Source organism: Urocitellus parryii, chromosome 1, assembly GCF_045843805.1.
Source record: "Urocitellus parryii isolate mUroPar1 chromosome 1, mUroPar1.hap1, whole genome shotgun sequence".
NCBI lineage: Eukaryota > Metazoa > Chordata > Mammalia > Rodentia > Sciuridae > Urocitellus > Urocitellus parryii.
The window spans coordinates 219,545,422-219,560,568 of NC_135531.1; the positions used below are offsets into that span (position 1 = coordinate 219,545,422).

General features: G+C 32.7%; 1 protein-coding gene across 3 annotated transcripts in view; it reads right to left on the reverse strand.

The window, feature by feature from the left end:
* The window catches only part of Scn1a (sodium voltage-gated channel alpha subunit 1), an 86,987-nt gene that overhangs the window by 24,601 nt on the left and 47,239 nt on the right, over window positions 1–15,147 (reverse strand). For all 3 annotated transcript variants that reach the window (XM_077798670.1, XM_026411092.2, XM_077798665.1), the window contains exons 17-18: window positions 2,238–2,358; window positions 273–427 (exon numbers count right to left, since the gene is read on the reverse strand). In XM_077798670.1, coding sequence (XP_077654796.1) covers window positions 273–427; window positions 2,238–2,358 — 276 coding nt within the window. The remainder of the gene's footprint in view (window positions 1–272; window positions 428–2,237; window positions 2,359–15,147) is intronic.

The following is a 15,147-nucleotide window of genomic DNA, read 5'->3' on the forward strand; positions in this document are numbered from 1 at the left end:
TTTAGTTAGAGTGAATAAGCAGAAGGGACAAATGGGGGAACTACTTACTCAAAGCAAAAACTTATATGTAGATTATTATAAATGTATTAATACATATTAAAAGGAATGGCTTTTTAGTTTTTTATTAAGTCTGTTGTCTAAGAGATAAAAGATAGGGTTACTAAAAATGCATTGGATACTAAGACAATGGAATAGAAACTACCAACAAGGTTTCAGTGTTAAAAGATACTAAAAAATCCGTGCTGTAATACTTTTGCCTAACACTGACTCACCAGAGCACCACTACTGAGGAGAATCATGAAAACAATGAAGGTCTCAAACCAGTTGTGTTCTACTATTCGGAAACATGTTCTTCTTAGGTTCCACCACTGTTTTCCTCTTCCTTCTTCCACGCTGATTTGACAACATTTGAACCTCTGCACACAGCCTGCAAGTATAATGTTCAAACAGAAGTAAAATAAGAGCCCTTTTGTAATATCCCTTGAATTGTGCCGGTTTCATGTTTCCACCACTATTGCCATTTCTGTCTTGCTGTGATAATTCTCTAAGCCTGGATTAGTAAGGGCACCTTCATTAGCCCTGTGAAGTTGTGAGAATTACTCAGGCTCACTGAATGATTCCCTAGCTAATACTACTTCTGCCTCCTAGTGTTACTGTCCAGGAAAAAAAAAAAAAGTTGTAAATTACAAATAAGTGTAAAGTAGCTTGCTTTATTCTATTCATTATGCTACAGAATTCCACTGAATTCATTCTAGAAAAGAAATTCACAATGGATTTTAATAATAATAAAGAGAAAACTTCCCTTTTAAAGAGAATATAGAATAATATTATTGATCTTTTCCAATAATGCTAGATCGGTTGATGTACAGGTTTTCTTGTGGAGTTTCTAGAAAGGCTTATATGATTTTTCACTAAAATTTTATTTGCAAGGTCCTAGTTTCATTTGCCATGGTCTTCCTCATATTGCTTTCACTTACACACACACACACACAAAACCCCCAAATTAAATCTACAAATATCTCTGAGTATCTGTCTAAGCCCCATGGAAGATTTTTTAAAAGTCAAGTATTTTTGAAAAAAAAAAGATAAATAAAAGGAAAGTAAAAGAATGAAGGAAGAGAGGAAGGAAAAGATAAGAGTAGGGACCTAAGGAACAAGGGAATAAAGGAAAAGAAAACAGTAAAGACACATCTAACAGTTTAAAAGAGAAAGAGAACAGTTTTTGTAACATAATATGTTGTAGTTATCAAGTGAATTAAATTTATGTTTATCACAGCCGTTCAAGAGTATAAGAAACTCCTCTAAATAAGATAATGGTAAGACAATTGTAGTTTTGAGAAGGATTTTGGGTTACGTGTGTAAATTATATAGGGAATAAAGGAACACTGCAGATATTAGGTCAATTAGGTAAAGAGTGCCAAATAAAAATATATACAAGTACTCACATTTTAGAGACTCAATTCTTAAGGAAATCAGACAATAAAAAAAATCTAGCTGTAGAATTTTATTTTTAAACCACTGAACTACATTCCCAAGCCTTTTTATTTTTTCTTTCGAGGTAGGGTAAAATTTATATTCTTTGTAAAAGGGAAGTTTTCCCTTATAGTTTAATGATGATGTTTATCATCATTAAAATCCATTGTAAATTCCTTTCTATTTTCTGAGGCTGTCCTTGAACTTGCTAACCTCCTCCTCAGCTTCCCAAATTGCTGGGATTATCAGGATGTACCACCATGCCCAGCCTCATATTATATATATATATAGTACCAGCTCAACGCTGTTTAGGTATCAAGTGCCCAGGGCATCCCTTATTTCCCTTCTTCCAACATGCATTGAAAAATGATGTTTTCATTTAAAAATACTGTCCAGAATTTATAATAATTTAGTTTTTGTAGTCAAAAGTCTACTGTTAAGGAAACTTCTATGTATGAGAATTTTGATGAATACTTAATATGCCAATTCATTGCAAAGTTACCATTTTCTTTAAAAATTACTAATCAGTAGCTTTCATTAAGTTAAAATGTTTTTCTCTGTGTTCATGATCTTTTCACATAATGGAGATAACTAAAGCATAACAGTAGTCTTCGATCCTTTTTATCTGTCAACACATTAAGGGTAACTGAAATTGATCTATTATTAAGGTCTAGTCTATTCTAAGTGATCCATTGCGGGGGGGGCAGCAGCAAAAGGCTTCTTCTTTACTGGAGAAAAATGAACACAAGGATCTGTGTCTTTACCTTCAGTGAAACAGGCCTCAGGTTCAAGGGTTTCTTCCGGTTCCACCACGGGCTGCTCCTCTGCAGGTGCACCAATGTCCACCGTGCTGCCTTCTGACGAGCTGCTGCTTTCATTAAGTTTCTGTACATAGGGTGGCATAAAAAACAGATCCCTTTAATGAGTGGCCTACCAAGAAGGGATTATCACTATGAGTGTATTTGGTATTGTTCTTATGGTAAAGAGTTTGTAAATTTAAAGCAAAAGAGAGATTGAGTAAGAAGAGGAAATATTTTTTTTTTTCTGTGTTAACTCCTTTGTCAGAATTGAGAATGTTAAGGATGCAACCAAATGGCTGTTCAAAGGGGTAATCAATGACCTTCAGCAATGCACACTGAGGAAACTTCTGTCCTAGGAATCAAAGAGAAAAAGGAAGACGAGGGAGGAGAAAGGGAAAGGGAGCAGAGAGGGGAAGAGAATTTCCACCTTAGGAGGAAATAATGTCACTCTGCATTTTAATGTTTGACTATATATATTTCTTTAGCAATGTCTTAATTGTGAGCAAATACTACCTTTAGCTTTAATTCATGATACTAATATTCACTGTTAGGGTATATAGAATTAATATAACTATGTTAATATTTATATATGCCATGTCCTCTTTTGATAGAAGTAGTCATACAATAGGTTAAATATATCAATAAACAAATAACCTTAGGCATATTAAATAAACAGTTTGAATTCCTGGTAAATATTTTAAAGCTTGAAATATTGCACGAAAGAGATCAACAAGTAGTGGGTAGAAAAATCCAGTTTACCCCTCAGTAAATGATATGCCATGTGCAGCTGAAAGGAGAAAGTTCAGTTAAGAAACAGCATTATTAATATTTTGAACAACAGTCATGGAACACATAGTTTTGGGGGGTTTTGTTTATTTGTTTATGTTGGGGGTTTCACTATGTTTTCCGGGCTGGCCTCAAAGTCTTGAGTTTAAGTGATCCTTCTATCTCAGCCTCCTGAGTAGCTGGGACAACAGGCATAAGCCATTATGCCAGACTCAGTTCTCATTTTAGGGTTTTCAGAAGATAAACATGGCAAAAATAATACAGAATATAGATTTTCCCACTAAGACAAGACCTAATCATAAATGATGGTTCTGAAGACTGGCAATATGCCATTTAGGTAGTAAGAATAATTAATCAATTCAGCCATTTATTCAAGTAGTATTTATTGAACATTAGCAATGTGTTAGATGCTAAGTATTCGTTGATGACGCCAATATCCAAGATAGTTTTGGGAACACAGTGTCCCCAACTTTATGCAGATCATCTAATAGACATTCATAAACAGATACCACTCAACTTATGACATTATTTAAGTAATAAAAATTAAACTATTAAAATTATTAAAATTTTTGCATGGAAGAAAATTGATTTTGTTGAAAAGTTCAACAAACTATTTATATTTGCTCAAAAACAATTTGTACGTCTGGGTCCATATCCAACTGATTGCTTCCCTTCTTTTAAAATTTGTGGTAAAATAGACAAATCAACATTTCGGGTCATTAGAATATGTAATAATATGATAGTGCTGACACAATTCTTAGTATTTGAGTTGCAGATGATCTCTGAAATTATAAGATTTATCAAAAAAGGCTAATTTCAACAACATTCCAACAAATGCATAGTTACCCTGGGTACCACATTCAAGAGCTTGAACTTTGTTCAACATAGGATACAGTAGCAAATAGATTTCAATTTACTTTTCCCATGCCTTTGGTTCTGAATGTTTTTACATTCCGTTTTATTTTTTATTTATTTTTTTTATTGATTGTTCAAAACATTACAAAGCTCTTGACATATCATATTTCATACATTAGATTCAAGTGGGTTATGAACTCCCATTTTTACCCCAAATACAGATTGCAGAATCACATCGGTTACACATCCACATTTTTACATAATGCCATATTAGTAACTGTTGTATTCTGCTACCTTTCCTATCCTCTACTATCCCCCTTCTCCTCCCCTCCCATCTTCTTTCTCTACTCCATCTACTGTAATTAATTTCTCTCCTACTTTTCCCATGCCTTTGGTTCTGAATGTTTTTACATTCCGTTTTAGCATTCATGCTGAATTAAAGACACACCCAGGAATAACTCATTGGTTATTTCTCTGACAAGTGAAGAGAATCATCAAATGATGGGCTTGAGTGAAAATCTCAATCAAACCATTCATCTCATACTGTGGTGTTCTGAAGAATTTCTCTTTTCTCATCCTCAATGTTGAAGAGATTCATAATTTGGTGATAAAGTGATAGGTCTAGGCTGAGGTTCAAGCATTACCACTTCAACAATGATAGAAAATAGCATTGTGAGTGTGTGTGCGTGTGTGTGTAGGTGTGTGTCTGTGTCTGTGTGTTGCTGGATATTGAACCCTTAGCCTCATGTATCCTGAATATGAGTTCTGCCACTGAGTTACATCCTGAGCTCAGCATTGGCCTTTGTTAGCAATATCAGCATCATGAAAACATTCATTCTATATTTTATGAAAAATCATAAGGAGTATGTCACCACCATCCATTGCACCTATTTTTCTTCATGATAGAAATGGAATCTTATGCAAGACACCAAATCTTCATGCATAATCAGTGAAGGGGATTTGAGAAGCCTAACAATATTGACCAATATTCATTAAGAACTAGAAAGCATATTGTTTCAAGTGCTTAAATTTGTGTATCGAAAGGCATTCAGATGCAGAATTAATTTCAATAGTAAATCCACTTTGCTGGAAGTAAAGATTGTCAAGGTCATCTCAGAATCCTGCCTGCCACACTAGTTTATGTCTGTATTGTTTTTTTCCCCTATGAACTACCTGCTATACTAGTATTATCTGCTACATTAATAATTCATGTGGATATTTGTCATATTCCTTCACTTTTTTCTTTTTCTAATTTCTGAAATTAAGATGTTTGTTATGCTCCTTCATCCATTTTTGATCATTCTTGGTAATATGAAGACATTTACTAACTGTTTGATCCTATTCCAGAAATTTTAACAACATATTCTTGTTATTGAGACAGCTATAAATGTATTTTATTTGCTCCATAACCCACTATTTATTTAGGAGAAATTTTATTAATAGTCAGGTTTTTAGAATTTTATCAATTTATTATTAATATCAGGTGTAGTTACATTTTGATCAGATATACATATACAGCTGTTTCAAAAATAAAACTATCTTATGTGAAAATAGCGGTAGCTTTACTTTGAGATCCAGTATATCGTTAATATATATGAATTTCTCCTGGAAACTTGGAAATAAGAATACTCTATAAATATAATTTTAAAAATAATGTAGTTATATATACTTTTGTTTTTCATATTATTCAAATTCTCAATGTCTTAAGTAAAAACATTGCTTTTTTATTAGTGTATTATAGTGGTACATAATCTTCTTTATAGCTGAATAAAAACTTAATTGTGGATGTAAACCATATTTTCTTAATCCATTCATCCACTGATGGGGATCTGAACTGGTTCCAATTGGCTGTTGTGAGTTGTGCTGCTATAAACATTCATGGGGCTGTATTGCTATAGTATAATGGTTTAGTTCTTTTTTATAAACACTAAGGAGTAGGATGGCTGGGTCATATGGTGGTTCAATTCCTAGATTTTTGAGGAATCTCCACACAGTTTTTCAAAGTGATTGTACGAATTTGCAGTTCTAACAACAATGTATGCATATACCTTTTCTCCCAACATCCTTGCCAGCATTTATAATTATTTGTATTCTTGATGATTGCCATTTCAACTGGAGTGAAAATGAAATCTCAATGTAGCTTTGTGTTTCCCTTATTGCTATGGATGCTGAAAATTTTTTTTTCAGATATTTGTTGGCTATTTTTTTATTGATTGTTCAAAACATTATAGTTTCTACTTTTGAAAAAAATGTATATTTAGTTCTTTTGCTCATTATTTGATTACTTTATTTGTTTGTTCTGGTATTAAGCTTTCTGAGTTCTTTATAGATTTTTTATATTAATCCCATGGCAAAGATTTTCCCTCATTCTATAGGTTCTCTCTTCATGTTCTATGTTGTTTCTTTTGCTATGAAGATTTCTAATTTGATTACATTGTACTTATTGATTCCTGGTTTTATTTATTGAGCTTTAGGGGTCTTGTTAAGGAAGTCAGTGCCAGTTCAAATATGTTGGCATGTTGACCTTGTGTTTTCTTCTAGCAGTTGCAGAGTTTCTAGTCTGATTCTTAGGTCTGTGATTCACTTTGACTTTTGTGCAAGGTGAGTGATAGAATACAGTTTCATTCTTCTGATGTGGATATCCAGTTTTTGCAGAATCACTTGTTTAAAAAAGCTTTCTTTTCTCCATTATATATATTTTTGGCTTATTTGTCAAGTATCAGATAACTGAAAGTATGTGGGCTTGCCTCTGTCTTCTATTTTGTTCCTTGGTCTTCATGTTTGTTTTGATGCCAATACCATGCTGTATTATTACTATGGTTCTTTTGTGGTATAATTTGAGAACAGGTATTGTGATGCCTCCAGCATCACTCTTCTTTCTCAAGATTTCTTTGGCTATTCTGGGACTTTTATTCTTCTAAATTTATTTTAGGACTGTTTTTTTTTTTTTTTTGCTAGTTCTGTGAAGAATGTCATTGGTATTTTGAAAAACATTGCATTAAAACCCTCATAAGTTAATTTATATTGTCTCATTTTTCTCATTGTAGAAATAAAAGATAAGATGGCTCTGTTATTTGTTTGAGAAATAAAAACACTATTACTCAGAAAAGGAAGGAAACACTTTCTACATATGTGGGAGCAGTCTATCTCTACATCATCACCTGAGGCAGGAATTCAAATAAAATAGTAGAGAAGCTGGATAATAATAGAACTAAAACATTTTCAGACAAGTACATTTATTGATTTGAAAATCAGTAAAGTTAATTATTTATTCCTTTTTTTTCTTGTAATTTTGAGGAATTTGAATTTTATAATTCATCATTCACGTAACAAAAAACTTGGTTTTACAGTTTCTGATAATTGGTAAAATATTTTAAAAATCCATTTTGGCATTTATTAACCCATTAGTCTATTTTCAATTTATTAAATGTATTAGCTACTTTGAAAATATGTAGGTTTTTACATATTGACCCACAATAGCTTAAATTATACATATATACACTAATCTATATTTTCAAGATATTCTTGGCAAACTTAATATGTGAGCTGAGAGAGTGAAGAGAGTGCATTCTATCTTAATTATTCACTTTGCCTTGTACACCAGGGCATTCAATAACCACTTAATAACTACAGCCTTGATGATGAGACCATTTTTCCTCTTCAGTGGATTCATACAATATTTCTTGCTTTTAAAAATGTTCTCTACTATAGCAAATGATTTTGACCTTCAGGGTAAAGCAAAACAAATCAAACAAAACATTCCACAATGTTTCTTTAAATGATTAAGTGCCTTTTTTCTTATTCTCTTACTTGATTTTATAATGGCTATGTTTTTATCTTTAGACTTGTTTTGTTACAAGGAGCTTAAGGTTTAAGAGGAGTTCCGTTTACAATGACTGATGAAAATATATGGATAAAGAAATAAATTTTGAATTTATGGGTCAAAATAATACAGATTATATGTGCATTTAGTGTATGCACACACACATACAGATACACACAGGCACATATACAAATATTTAAATGTGGCAAAGAATATTATCTCAAGTACTTTTTTAGAAACTGGGCATTTTAATGTATATATGTATATACATGCACACATAGAAAAACATAAATGAGATGTTCCAGAACCAAAAAATATTAGTATTACTATTTTATTGCATACACTCTGTATGATTATATACTAATTATAATTATATAGTAATTGTATATAATTGTATAGAAAACATTTCAAATATACACTATACATGTTAAACATTTAAATGATTTCTATTAAAGACTCTCAAAAAAGTGACAATATGTAAGAAAAAGACACTGTATTGGGATTTACCATTACCATAGAAGGGATGGAAAAATCAAATATTAACTTATTATTTCCAACATTATTCCTATATCACAGAGGATTTTTTCATCAAACTGTATTTTGGAAGAATAATCTTCAGTGAATTATTCATGTTTACTAAGTACTATATTAGTCCTAGAAATTGGTAAATCTAATATTATTCAAACATGTGTCCAGGGTAGGGGTGAAAGTGGGGATATACAGCTCTAAAGTACTCTGATTTCTGCTTTAAAGTATGTCAAAATTGAACATAAAGTATGTCCATCATTAGATATAAAGGAGCAAAAGAAACACAACTCATCATATACTGGTCCAACAGAATATTGTTATTATGCAAAAAACATTAAAAGTAAACAAAAATTCTGCAAAATTGCATTTATAATTTCCAAGCTAGATACCAAAACTGCAAATCATAATACTATGTGTATGATTTTAGCATACTTTGTTAAAGCTTATTTGTTTAGCTGATTTGTTGAAATGAGTTCATTTTTCTCATCTATAAAATTGCATAGTAATATTTATCTGACAGTATAAAGATTGAAGGAAGCAGTACATGAAAAGCCCTACAAACAGTGCTTTGATTGAGTTTAACCTTCAACAAATGATATTTGCTATTATCATTGCCTGAATCATAGGGACCGAATTGACATTTTTACTTCTTATTCTGGGGCTTGCTCATTACAAAAACAAATATGCTTTTTTCCTAATTACTTTAGTAATGTGCTATTTTTATTCCAAAAAAAGTGTGATTTAAATAATTCTTTAAAAAGTGTTTAAACAAATTTGTAGTAGTAATAATTATGTTGACATCATCTTTGTTTTTTTAAACTTTTTTTTGTGGGGGGTGGGCATTTGGGGATTGCAACCTAGGGGCTCACATATGCTAGGCACCCACTCTTCCACTGAGCTACAGCCAAAACCATTTTTAATTCTTTTTTGACAGAGGGTCTCAAACTAGTTGCCCAGATTGGCCTTGATCCTGTGATCCACCTGCCTCAGTCTCCTGAGTACCATGAGACTTAGCTGCTTTTGAGTACTCTTAACTTCCAAACATCTTTTAGACACTTATGGTATTTTAATAAGCATAATAGGACAGATATCCTGTATATAAAATTAGGAAATGGAATAATGTAAGACTGGTGATTTGCCTGAAGTTAAGGCTACTGAATTTTTAGCCTAGTATCTATGCAAATCAAACAAAAAATCCCTAAGTTTTTCCTGGAATAAAAGACAGTAGACGAATTCAAACTAAAACAGTTTTTCTCAGCAAGAGAAATAATATGTGAGGTGAATAGGGAGCCTACATCCTGGGAACAAATTTTTACCCCTCACACATCAGATAGAACCCTAATCTCTAGGCTATACAAAGAACCCAAAAAGTTAAACACCAAAAAAACAAATAACCCCATCAACAAATGAGCCAAGGACCTGAACAGACACTTCTCAGAAGAGGATATACAATCAATCAACAAATACACGAAAAAAATGCTCATCATCTCTAGCAATCAGAGAAATGCAAATTAAAACTACTCTAAGGTATCATCTCACTCCAATAAGAAATGGCAGCCATTATGAAGTCAAACAACAACAAGTGCTGGCGAGGATGCAGGGGAAAAAGATACACTCATACATTGCTGGTGAGACTGCAAATTGGTGCAGCTAATTTGGAAAGCAGTATGGAGATTCCTTGGAAAGCTGGGAATGGAACCACCATTTGACCCAGCTATTCCTCTTCTCGGACTATACCCAAAAGACCTAAAAGCAGCATACTACAGGGACACAGCCACCTCAATGTTTATAGCAGCACAATTCATAATAGCTAGACTGTGGAGCCAACCTAGATACCATTCAATGGATGAATGGATAAAAAAAATGTGGCATTTATACACAATGGAATATTACCCAGTACTAAAAAATAACAAGATCATGGCATTTGCAGGGAAATGATTAGCATTAGAGCAGGTTATGCTAAGTGAAGTCAGCCAATCCCCCCAAAATAAATCCCGAATGTCTTCTCTGATATAAGGGGGTGACTCAAAATGGGATAGGAAGGAGGAAGAGCATGAGAAGAAGATTACCTTTAGGTAGGGAAGAGAGGTGGGAGGGAAAGGGAAGGAGAAGGGGAATTGCATGGAAGATGGAAGGAGACCCTCATCGTTATACAAAATACATGTATGACGATGTGAGGAAATAAAAAATGAGTGTGTCACATTAGATTGGGTAGAGAGAAGTGACGGGAAGGGAGGGGAGGGGAAGGGGGCAATGGAAGGACAGCAGAATAAAATAGACATTATTATTGCTGTGTGTATATACGTGACTGCGTGACCAATGTAATTCTGCAACCTGTACACTCAGAAAAATGAGAAATTATATCCCATCTGATTCAAATGTATGATATGTCAAGATCATTGTACTGTCAAGTTAACTAATTGAAACAAAAAAAGAGAAGAAGACAGAATGTGTGAGTGTACTCCTCGAAGAGGAGGCAAAACAAATGTGAGCTTTCATTTTGCTTGTCTCTTCTCATTAGTCTGTTCTTGGTTTTCTGTAAGCTGAGATCATGTGCTCCTTAGTTCCATCTCTAGCCTCATACCCTAGACTTCATACCTTAGCAAGTCCACTACTAATTGTGTCCATATTATGTGCTGTTGCTTCATGTTTCTAGGTTCTTGCATATATATTCCTTCTAATTGTGCTTCAGGAAAGTAATTTTCTTAAATATCTAAGTCATTTACCATATCAAGAGTAATCAAAACAGTTCAAAATTTAACAACAACAAACACACACACACACACACAAAACAAAACATACTGTCTCCAGATAAACCTGTAAAACAATTTATTACAGAAGGAAAAAGGCAAACAAGAAAAGGTTAAATAGTCAAACATGTTACTAATAATTCTTATAAGAAAATTTACTCCAGCAGTGTTGGAATGCTACTAGTGAAAATACTAATGGTAGCTGGCATGGTGGTGCACACCTGTAATCCCAGCAACTTGGGAGGCTGAGGCAGGTGATAGCAAGTTCAAAGCTACCCTCAGCAAAAGTGAGGCACTAAGCAACTGATGAGACCTGTCTTTAAATAAAATACAAAATAGGGCTAGGGATGTGACTCAGTGGTCAAGTGCCCCTAAAGGTAATCCCTCATACCAAAATAATAGTAGTAGTAATAGTAATAATAATAGTAATTTAGTGAATACTTATATGTCAGGCATTGTTCTAAGCACATCATATTTATTACCACATTTGATAATCCAAAGAGATATAATATATATACATATTATATATACATATAATATGTATATATATATATTACACATATATATGAGAATATATATATTGAAAAAAATATATATATATATATGAAAATTGCAAATTATACAGCCAGCAGGGTTATATGGTAGGAGACTAAGGGAATTAAATTTCCTGGTATCTGGCTCAAGTATAATTTTTTTAACCAAAAACATTATAATTATGGCCTCACATGCATAAAGTATGCACAAACTTATGATAATAAATAATTATCACTTCTAAATTTAATCCAAGGAATGAATATAATTTCAGGGGCTTTATAGAGATTCATAGAGGATAAGAGTCATTACTGAATTCGGCAATTAAAATGTTAACATATTCAGATGGAAGAGGTCTAATAGAGGTGACAAGGAGTAACATATTTTAGTCAACATTGTTCCAACATGGAAAATCACATTAATAATCGAGTCACCATTTTATGAAAAAGTATGTATATTATATGTATTATACCTGTACACTATATATATAATTATATGTATTTTATGTTCACATATAAAATTCAGAATCGTGGCTTACTAGCATCCCCTATTATTTAGTATATTCTTTAAATTGCTGAATTATGAAGATAGCCAAAAAGAACAAAAAATAAAATAGAAAGATCCAAAATAGTATGATTTCTTTAGTATGCTAAAGACTGCATTCTTAGTATGAAATACATAGTATTAGTATACATACACAGTGGAGTATTTACTCAACCATAATGAGGAATGACTTTATGCCATTTGCCAGTAAATGGATGGAACTAGAGACTATTATGCTAAGTAAAATAACTGAGTTTCCAAAAGTCAACGGTAGAATGTTTTCTCTGATATGCAGAAGCTAATTAAAAATAAGGGTGGGGGGATAAAAAAATAATAGAAGAAAGATCAGTGGAGGAGACAAAGGGGAATGAAGGGAAGGTAGTAGGGATGAGATAAGGAAAGGCAGTGGGATGAATCTGACCTAGCATTCCTATGTACATATATGAATACACACCAGTGAATCTCACCATTATGGACACCCACAAGACACTAATTTAAAAAAAACTTTAAGTATACATCAGAAATCAGTATAGTAGGGGAATAGAAGAGGAGAGGGAAAGCGGAAGTCCTGGGGCTGAATTAGAAGAAATTATATCCCATGCTTTTATGATTATGTCAAAATGAATCTTATTGTCATGCATCACTAAAAAGAACCAATAAAAAAAACATGTGAAAAAAAGACTCCTTATTTGGTGGAGGCATCTTCCATCAGTTTAATTCATCTAAAAGCAGAACATCTTACAAATATGTCTTGCTTTGATGAACAGAGTACAATATAAGACTGAGGAATCAATGAGGAAAAATAATTTTTTGTGAGTTTATTTCTGATCAAGAAGGAAGAAATGTTGAAGTTAGAGTCAGGAAATTTGGACCATTATGGTAATCTCCAGAAGAATATTTGCAGAAAACTAGATATAAGAATGATATAATGAAATTGAAATTTAGTAGGGGTCAATAAATGTTTCTAAAAATTTCTAAAAATTTCAGTTGAATCAGATATAACTGCATTTCAACTGCAATTCATGTAAAAATTATGAAAGGGATTATTACTTTCTTAGAAGTCAAAGATAAAGTCACTAACATGGCTAACAAACATGAAAACAACAAAATCTAATTCAATATGAAAGTGAATCAAGAGAAACATGGGATCCAGAATCATGGGAAATAAAAACATAATTTTAAGTATGTTCCCATCAGAGAAAGTGTGATGAAGAGAATCCTTCAACATGGTTCTATGCACAAGTGACTACAGCCATTCTCATGGGGAAGAGGTGGTCTCTCATTGTGATTTTGACTTGCATTTCCCTGATGGCTAGTAATAGTGAATGTTTTTTACGCATATGTCTGATGTCTGTCATTGGTATATATTTTGGGAAATGTCTATTTTGTCTTTTTCCCATTTTTAATTGGATTATTATTATTGGCTGTTGAGGTTTTTTTTTTTTTTAAATTCCTTATACAATCTGGATATCAGCTCCTTGCCAAACATATAATTTACAAATATTTTCTCCCATTCCATGGATTGTCTCTTTACTCTGTTTATTTCTTTTGTGATACAGAAGATCTTTAGTTTGATGCAATTACCTTTATTTTTGATTTTGTTGCTTATGGTCTTGAAGTTCTGTCAAAATAAATACTAGTCGAAAACAACAATGTCATGTATCATTTTCTCTGTTTTTCTTCAAGAAGTTTCATGCTTTGGATCATAAATTTAAGTCTTTAATCCATTTTGAGGGTTGAATTTTGTATATGGTGAGACATAAATGTCAAATTTGATACTTTTGCATGTGGATACCCATTTATCCTAGCACCATTTGTCAAAGAAAAGGACTATTTTCTTTGTGCACTCTTAGCAGTTTTGTAGAAAATCAGTTAGCTGATTTACTTCTGGCATTCTATTGTGTTACATTGGTCTATGTTTTTATGTGAATGCCATGGTGTTTGAGTTACTATAGCTTTGCAGTATTTTTTTTTTTAAAGAGAGAGAGAGAGGAGAGAGGAGAGAGAGAGAGAATTTTTAATGTTTATTTTTTAGTTCTCGGTGGACACAACATCTTTGTTTGTATGTGGTGCTGAGGATCGAACCCGGGCCGCACGCATGTCAGGCGAGCGCGCTACCACTTGAGCCACATCCCCATCCCCTTTGCAGTATATTTTGAAGTCAAGGTTGTGTGACATACACCTTAGGTACAATGGCTATTATCAAAAAGATTGAAAGTAACAATGCTGCCCAGGATTTGATGAAAGAAAAACTGTTATATATTGTTGGTGGGAATTTGAACTAGTACAGTCATTATGAAAAACAGTATAGAGATTCTTCGCAAAATTAAAAATAGAACTATCATGTGATTCAGCAATACTATCCAAAGGCATATATACAAAGGAAATGAAATCAGTTCATTTATGAAATGTCTTTACTCCTGTTTATGACACCACTATTCGAAGTAGCCAAGATATGAAATCAACATTGGTGTCCATCAATAGATGAATGGATAAAGACAACATGGTATGTACACAATTAAATCCTTTTCAGTCAGTAGATAGGAGGAAATCCTGTTATTTTTGACAATATGGATGAGCCTGGAGGATATTATGTTAAGTGAAATAAACCAGACACAGACAAATACTACATGATCTCATTCATATGTGGAATATAAAAAAGAATATTATAGATATTAAAAGCGAAGTAGTGGTAGCCAGAGGTTAGGAGAGAAGGGAGGAGAAATCTTGGAAACACTGGTTAAGGAATATGATGTTAGTCAGTTAGGAAAAATAAATTCTGATATTCCTTCTGATCCAGAGAAACTATAGCTAATGATCATGCATTGTGTGTTCCAAATAGAGGATTTTTGAATGTTCTCAACAACGAAGCAACAATAAAAATTCGTGATGGATATGCTAATTTCCCTGATTTGATCACTGTATACTTTGTGCATGTACTTCATTAGTATGTACAATTGTTACATGTCAATAAATCTTTTTAGAAGAGTTGGAAGCTGAAAAATTTGATCTTAATGCCTATTCTATACTAAACATGTACAAACAGATCATGACATAA